General features: G+C 48.1%; 1 protein-coding gene across 1 annotated transcript; it reads right to left on the bottom strand.

The window, feature by feature from the left end:
- Positions 1 to 5,690: 5,690 nt before the first annotated feature.
- LOC115077719 (olfactory receptor 1G1-like) lies at positions 5,691 to 6,602 on the bottom strand. The gene has a single exon (XM_029580005.1). The coding sequence runs from the start codon at positions 6,600 to 6,602 to the stop codon at positions 5,691 to 5,693; it is 912 nt and encodes a 303-aa protein (XP_029435865.1).
- Positions 6,603 to 8,730: the final 2,128 nt, after the last annotated feature.

An 8,730-nucleotide genomic window follows, 5' to 3' on the forward strand; every position in this document is an offset into this window, starting at 1 on the left:
AAAACAAAGAAACCCACATTGTTAAGTCCTCAAGGATAGAGGGGCATTAAACAAGTAAACAGAGATTAAGAAAAATCATAACAAGAAGACTTCACCAGCCAAACAATTCATAATCCCAGAACCCCCAAGGCATCTCAGAGAGATTTATCCATGTCTGCAAGAGCTCATGTTGTTATAACCCTCAAGTGGGGCAGGGGAAGGGGGCTTAATAATAGGGATGTGAATCGTTTTCCATATCGTCTTAACGATAGAAATCGTGTGGCAGGGCAAGAAAATCGTCTTAGGCACGATTTTTTAGTTAAAAAATCGTTAAAAATCGTTTTTTCCGATTAGTGCGCACTAACTCGAGTTAGTGCGCACTAAACGGGAGTTAGTGCGCACTAACTGGGAGTTAGTGCGCACTAACTGAAAATGATACAATTTGACACTTTTCAGGTCAGTTAAGGTCAGTTTAGGAATGAATATGTATTCCTATTGGCTGCCCTCTTATTTATTCATGTTACCAAGTTTCCTACTGACAGTATATGGGGGATGGGAAATGGAAACAGTTGGTAGCTTGACAAAACAAGTAATGTGATCAGTCAATGTGACTAGAACTTGTGCCCTAACCCTGATACCAGGGGTATTGTGATCTTCCTGCACACAGTGCCCTATCCCTATTAATACCAGGAGTGTTGTGATCTTCCTGCACACAGTGCCCTATCCCTAATACCAGGGGTGTTGTGATCTTCCTGCACACAGTGCCCTATTCCTGATACCAGGGGTGTTGTGATCTTCCTGCACACAGTGCCCTATTCCTGATACCGGGGGTGTTGTGATCTTCTTGCACACATCCCGATATCAGGGATAGGGCACTGCATGCAGGAAGATCACAACACTCCTGGTATTAATAGGGATAGGGCACTGCATGCAGGAAGATCACAACACTCCTGGTATTAATAGGGATAGGGCACTGCATGCAGGAAGATCACAACACCCCTGGTATCAGGGATAGGGCACTGTGTGCAGGAAGATCACAATACCCCGGAGGAGGTGAGGGTCAGGCAGCTCCCCCCTGTCTGTGAAGCCAGCCTCTCACTAGTAATGCAGGGAGGGAGCTGTCTCAGACTTCACCATCCTCCCCCCCCCCCTTACCCACACACCATTCACTAGCTGGGACATGGGGGAAGTCAGGAGTGAGGGTCAGGCAGCTCCCCCCTGTCTGTGAAGCCAGCCTCTCACTAGTAATGCAGGGAGGGAGCTGTCTCAGACTTCACCATCCACCCCCCCCCCTCACCCACACACCATTCACTAGCTGGGACATGGGGGAAGTCAGGAGTGAGGGACAGGCAGCTCCCCCCTGTCTGTGAAGCCAGCCTCTCACTAGTAATGCAGGGAGGGAGCTGTCTCAGACTTCACCATCCTCCCCCCCCCCTCACCCACACACCATTCACTAGCTGGGACATGGGGGAAGTCAGGAGTGAGGGTCAGGCAGCTCCCCCCTGTCTGTGAAGCCAGCCTCTCACTAGTAATGCAGGGAGGGAGCTGTCTCAGACTTCACCATCCACCCCCCCCCCCCTCACCCACACACCATTCACTAGCTGGGACATGGGGGAAGTCAGGAGTGAGGGACAGGCAGCTCCCCCCTGTCTGTGAAGCCAGCCTCTCACTAGTAATGCAGGGAGGGAGCTGTCTCAGACTTCACCATCCACCCCCCCCCCCTCACCCACACACCATTCACTAGCTGGGACATGGGGGAAGTCAGGAGTGAGGGACAGGCAGCTCCCCCCTGTCTGTGAAGCCAGCCTCTCACTAGTAATGCAGGGAGGGAGCTGTCTCAGACTTCAACATCCTCCCCCCCCCCCCCCCTCACCCACACACCATTCACTAGCTGGGACATGGGGGGAAGTCAGGAGTGAGGGTCAGGCAGCTCCCCCCTGTCTGTGAAGCCAGCCTCTCACTAGTAATGCAGGGAGGGAGCTGTCTCAGACTTCACCATCCACCCCCCCCCCCCTCACCCACACACCATTCACTAGCTGGGACATGGGGGAAGTCAGGAGTGAGGGACAGGCAGCTCCCCCCTGTCTGTGAAGCCAGCCTCTCACTAGTAATGCAGGGAGGGAGCTGTCTCAGACTTCACCATCCTCCCCCCTCCCCCTCACCCACACACCATTCACTAGCTGGGACATGGGGGAAGTCAGGAGTGAGGGTCAGGCAGCTCCCCCCTGTCTGTGAAGCCAGCCTCTCACTAGTAATGCAGGGAGGGAGCTGTCTCAGACTTCACCATCCTCCCCCCCCCCTCACCCACACACCATTCACTAGCTGGGACATGGGGGAAGTCAGGAGTGAGAGTCAGGCAGCTCCCCCCTGTCTGCGAAGCCAGCCTCTCACTAGTAATGCAGGGAGGGAGCTGTCTCAGACTTCACCATCCTCCCCCCCCCCTCACCCACACACCATTCACTAGCTGGGACATGGGGGAAGTCAGGAATGAGGGTCAGGCAGCTCTCCCCCCTGTCTGTGAAGCCAGCCTCTCACTAGTAATGCAGGGAGGGAGCTGTCTCAGACTTCACCATCCTCCCCCCCCCCCCCTCACCCACACACCATTCACTAGCTGGGACATGGGGGAAGTCAGGAGTGAGGGTCAGGCAGCTCCCCCCTGTCTGTGAAGCCAGCCTCTCACTAGTAATGCAGGGAGGGAGCTGTCTCAGACTTCACCATCCTCCCCCCCCCCCCTCACCCACACACCATTCACTAGCTGGGACATGGGGGAAGTCAGGAGTGAGGGTCAGGCAGCTCCCCCCTGTCTGTGAAGCCAGCCTCTCACTAGTAATGCAGGGAGGGAGCTGTCTCAGACTTCACCATCCTCCCCCCCCCCCCCCTCACCCACACACCATTCACTAGCTGGGACATGGGGGAAGTCAGGAGTGAGGGTCAGGCAGCTCCCCCCTGTCTGCAAAGCCAGCCTCTCATTAGTAATGCAGGGAGGGAGCTGTCTCAGACTTCACCATCCTCCCCCCCCCCCTCACCCACACACCATTCACTAGCTGGGACATGGGGGAAGTCAGGAGTGAGGGTCAGGCAGCTCCCCCCTGTCTGTGAAGCCAGCCTCTCACTAGTAATGCAGGGAGGGAGCTGTCTCAGACTTCACCATCCTCCCCCCCCCCCTCACCCACACACCATTCACTAGCTGGGACATGGGGGAAGTCAGGAGTGAGGGTCAGGCAGCTCCCCCCTGTCTGTGAAGCCAGCCTCTCACTAGTAATGCAGGGAGGGAGCTGTCTCAGACTGGTATCAGGGTTAGGGCACTGTGTGCAGGAAGATCACAACACTCCTGGTATTAATAGGGATAGGGCACTGTAAGAGATGACTGTAGTAGATTGAATAAAGATCTGATGTTTCTGCTCTCCTCACACCAAACAAAAACAACACACAAGCAGAGAAGCCCTTCTTACAAAGCTGAGCTAGTGAGTTAAGTAGGAGGAAAAGTAAACATACTGGTGCCAGTGTGGCTACTTAAAAAATACACTTACCAACAATCAATTACATATATTTGAACTGTGTACAGTTCCAGCCAGGACCACCTTTCTAAAATGCACAGTGATTGGCAAATTCAACATGCACTAGCATTTCAGGTGCCTGCTAACAAAAATAATAAACAAACAAGTTCTAGTCACGTGAGTGCTGATCATTACATTACTTTTTTTGTCAAGCTTCCAACTGTTTCCATTTCACATCCCCCCAACCATATTGGTAACATCAATAGATAAGAGCACAGCCAGCCAATAGGAATACATACATACATATTCATTCCTAAGTGACCTTTACTGACCTGGGAAGTGTGAACACTTTGTTTCATTTTCTGTTGGTGTTCGTTAGTTTCCAGTTCCATTTCCCATCCCCCCAACCATCACCTCAGTGGTAACCTTGGTAATATCAATAGATAAGAGGGCAGCCAGCCAATAGGAACACATATTCATTCCTAACTGACCTTCAGTGACCTGGAAAGTGTTTATTTGTATCATTTTCAGTTAGTGCGCACTAACTCCCCGTTAGTGCGCACTAACTCGAGTTAGTGCGCACTAACACGATTTAACGATTTTTAACGATAAATCGTTAGAATTTCTATTGTATCGTGTTCTATAACGATTTAAGACGATATAAACATTATCGGACGATAATTTTAATCGTTGAAAAACGATTCACATCCCTACTTAATAACGTGCTACCTTCTTGGTGCTAGGAGCTGATTTCACTTGTTGAGTGTTTGTGTTTGGAACAGACTCAGTGGGGTTGATGTAATAAAACCTGTACTAAAATTGGAGTTAGATTTTAGCAAGGATTTTATTTTGTGCACCCGCTAAACCTTGTGGTTCCCACAGGATGCAGCAAGCTAATGATATGCTAAACTGAAAAGGCGCAGTTTCTTTCACCCTAGTCTATTTGCATATCAACCCACAGCTTTATAAAAAAAAGGTTCACCGCTGAGGTCAGGCATGTGGGTCCTTCCTTCCTTCCTCTCTCCCCAGCAGTAAAACTGGCCAAGCACCTGGGGTCTCAGGATCCTCCATCTCTCTTACCTTAGTCCAGCGATGGATCTCCTGCCTTTTCCCAGAGGAAAAGACAATGCACGTCAGGAATAGAAGGCAGCACCCACCCCTGCCAGAAAAGACCCCTCCCTCTCAGTAAGGCTACTCCTGCACTGTTTTTGATTGGTCCTTTCACTGATGCATGGGCTTACTCTGGTCATTGCAACTCCCATTCAATTTTGTTAAATATATGAATGCGGCATCAGAGTAGAGATGCTCAGAGCTGTAAATGCTATCATTGACTATTTACAAGTGAAAGGAATCAGGTTTGTCAATAAAGAAAAGCATTTTAAAAAAAATGAACCCAGGCACAGGTTGATCAAGTGAATCCCCCAACATCACAGAACTGGAGACAGAGCCAGAGATTAGAGCTTAGTTTTGCTTCCTAGTTCAAACACCAGAGCACAATTTAAATTATATTTTAGTATATTATATTGAGATATTTAGCTACATATTAGCAGATAAATCAGTTATTTTTGTTGATGTCTCTTCAGACAGACTTCACCCTCTGACTCATCAGATCCCTGCGGCTCTTCTTGATCACAGGTAGGAGATTCAGTCTTGATAAATTCCCTGAGAGCAAGATCAGCCAGGTGTTTCCAACTGACCCTGACTGGCCACTGTCATAGAGAGGATGCCGGGCTCTTGGTCCTTTGGTCCAGCCCAGCATGTTCTTGTCTTGCCTGCTCTTGGCTAGGAGACTTGACCCCAGAGTCGGTGTATGCAGATCTACTTTGTGCTACCCCCAATTCTCCACCCCCAAACTATGCAGGGATTTTTCCCCTCTATTCTACAACATCTCCCTTCCTCACCAATTTGCATAGCCTGGCCATTGCAATAACAAGTCTGTGCCTGGGGCCATGCACTGGGGCTCTGCCAGAATCCTACAGTAATTAGCCCCAAATCCAGCCACTGGGTATCTACCTCAAGCAGTGACCACAGGAGGCTGGGAATGCTGCTTCTGCCCCATCCACAGACTGAGCTGAACTGGGGAATTAAAGAACTAACACAAGAATCAAACCAGGAAGCCTCCTTTTCTGTTTGGAAGGGAGAATCATCTTGAACCCTTCTAGAAACTGGAATCTCCTACACAGCCTGCTGTGATTTCCTATCTGCACTCATAAGCTACTTCCCTAAGACTTTCCTCAATGCATTTTCCACTTCCTTATTCCTCAAACTATAAATGAGTGGATTCAGCATGGGGGTGACTGCTGTGTAGAGCACAGAGAGGATTTTACCCTGCTCCTGGGAGTAAGTTGAGGTGGGTCTCAGATATATACAGAACATTGACAAATAATAAATGGAGATGACAGTGAGGTGGGAGGAACAGGTGGAGAAAGCTTTACGCTTCCCCTCTGCAGAGCGGATCCTCAGGACGGCTGAGATGATGTAAGTGTAAGATATGAGAGTCACAAGGAAGGCAGGCACTGATATCAATGCAGCTGAAACAAACACTATGCTTTGTATGCTGACCGTGTCAGTGCAGGAAAGCTTTAACAGTGGCAAGAGGTCACAGAAGAAATGATTGATCACATTAGAGGCACAGAATGAAAGGTGGGTGACAGAAGCTGTGATTGTCTCAGATGGTAGAAAGCCTACGATCCAGGAAGCAGCAGCCAGCAGGACACAAACTCTCTGATTCATGATGAGGGAATAGCGCAAGGGGTCACAGATTGCTGCATAGCGATCATAAGCCATGGCAGTAAGAAGGAGGCATTCAATGCTGGCAAAGGCCATGAGGAAATGCAGTTGCACAATGCAACCAGTATAGGAAATGGTTTTATCCCTGGAGATAATGATCCCAAGCAGGTTTGGAATAATATTGGACGTACAGCAGATGTCTGTTAGTGCCAGGTTACTGAGGAATAAGTACATGGGAGTGTGCAGGCAGGGGTCAGCACAGGTCACTGTGATAATCACAAGGTTCCCCAGCAGGGTGATCAGGTAGATTAGCAGGAAGACCAGGAAGAGCTGGGGATTATCAGAAAGTCCCAGAATAATAAATTCTGTCACCATCGTCATGTTTTCCACATCCATTTGGACAATTGCACTCTTATTTATTGAATCTATGTACTTTTGAACATTTCTAATGCACTGGTCAGAAAGGTTGCCTCAAGTATGGAAAACCAATGTTTCTAAATATAAAACACATAGATACAATAACCATACAAAATGAACACAATCACTTAAAACCAAACTCTAAAGCCTATTATAATGTTAACAGTCATCTAAAACACTTTACCCAAATATCTGCTGAAATAAAGAGGTTTTAACTCTTTTCCTGAAGGCAAGGTTATTCCCTTACAATCACAAATCTAACCGAAGAGGGCTCCACAGGATTTGCTTTGGTACTGAAAACACTCCTGGAGGTATAAGAAGAAATTAGAAATGACATCACAAGTGCTGCAATGTATGGCTAACAGTGAAAGTCACTGATCTACTTCTCATCAGGGTCACACAAAAGTCAGTGACAGAACCAGGGAATAGAACTGGGAGACAGGAATGAGTGAATTAGAATGACTGGTAGTGTGGGGGAAGTTGTGTTTGCAGATGATAAAGCAAAGAAATAAAGACAAAACATAATCGATTATGTTAAACATATGAATACTGCACCAGAGTAAAGTTGCTGCTCATAGCTGTAAATGGTATCTATTTCCTATACCATTGAAAAGAATCAGATTTGTCAATAAAAGCAAGTTTAAAAAAATGAACTCAGGCACAGATTGATCAAGTGACTTCCCCAACATCACAGAACCAGAGGCCGAGCCAGGGATTAGCGTTTAGAATTTCTTTTGGTTCCTACTTCCTAACTTTAACACCGGAGCACACTTGAAATCACATTAGAATATATTATGTTGAGATATTCAGTTAATTACTTGCAGAATAATCAGAGTCATTTTTATCGGTGTCCCTTCAGACAGACTCCACCCTATCCTCTGACAGATCCCTGCACTAGGAGATCCAGGAATGATAAACTCCCTGTGAAAAAAAGATCAGGATCAGCTGGGTGCTTCCAGCTGACCCAGAATGGCCTCTGACAGAGACAGGATGCCGGGCTCTTGGAACTTTGCTCTGACCCAGCATGTACAGTTCTTGTCTTGCTTGTTCTTGTCTAGGAGGATCTGACCTGAGTCTGTGCATGCAGACCTCCTCTGCACCCCCACCCTCCACTCCCAGGCCTGCCTGCAGCTTACTGAGACTAAGGCAGCCTGGTTAGGGTCTGAACCATGCTGGGGTACCCTAGGAGAAACTAAAGGTCAGACCACAACCCGGCTGCCAGTATCCCTTCCTTCGTCTGAGGCTACAGTACAGAGAGGAGAGAATCTACCTGTCTGATGTGGCAGGGGATAAGATTCAGGCAAACAGTTAAAGAGCTACAAATCTCAACTTTTTCTGGACATTTTAGTCCTTCTTTTGGCTTCTGAACACTCCTCTTTAATTCCAGAGATCCATCCACACAGTTGGCACAACTAAATTGTATCTGATGGAAGATCGCAGCTCTCAGAAGGCATTAAAGCAGCATGTTAGAGAATTGCTGGGTTTTCTCCTTACCTGTCCAGCAGCATTGCCTCCTTTCCTCTACTGCGGATCAAGCTGAGGGGCACTTCGGGTCTTGAATGCTTTAAGAATGGGACATGGAGCGTCCTCTGCAACATCTGAAGGCACACAGCACCGATCCTCCCTAAACATCAATCACTTCCCAACTCTCCAGGCAACTGAGGCACAGAGCAGCAAACTTCCCTTAATAGTCTGTGAGATTTGTTTAATTTCCCAGATGCACAGGACACAGCTTTCTCTCCACCTTAATGGAGCACCTTGATGCAGAGTCTATGGCTGGACAGGTAACCCATGGGGTCTACGGGGATCACACTCGGGTAACGTTAGCTGGGTGAATTCAACAGAGCACGAAACTGGCTAAGTTCCTCTGAACATCCATCTGAACTCTCCTGCTCCCTGGCTTTCTCACTATTGACTTCAGAGGGTGCAGGATTTTCCTTCTAAAACCAGCAATGCCCTCAGTCAGGCACATTTTATTCAACTTTTTTTTTATTGTCCCCTTGCAAAAAACAGCACATACCCTACAAAATTCCCCTTGCCCTGACCTAAAATGCCCTGCCCCTCACATAAATCTTCTCTAACAAACCCTCCCAAAAAGATGCCTCCT

Source organism: Rhinatrema bivittatum, chromosome 16 (genome assembly GCF_901001135.1).
Source record: "Rhinatrema bivittatum chromosome 16, aRhiBiv1.1, whole genome shotgun sequence".
Classification (NCBI taxonomy): Eukaryota; Metazoa; Chordata; class Amphibia; order Gymnophiona; family Rhinatrematidae; genus Rhinatrema; species Rhinatrema bivittatum.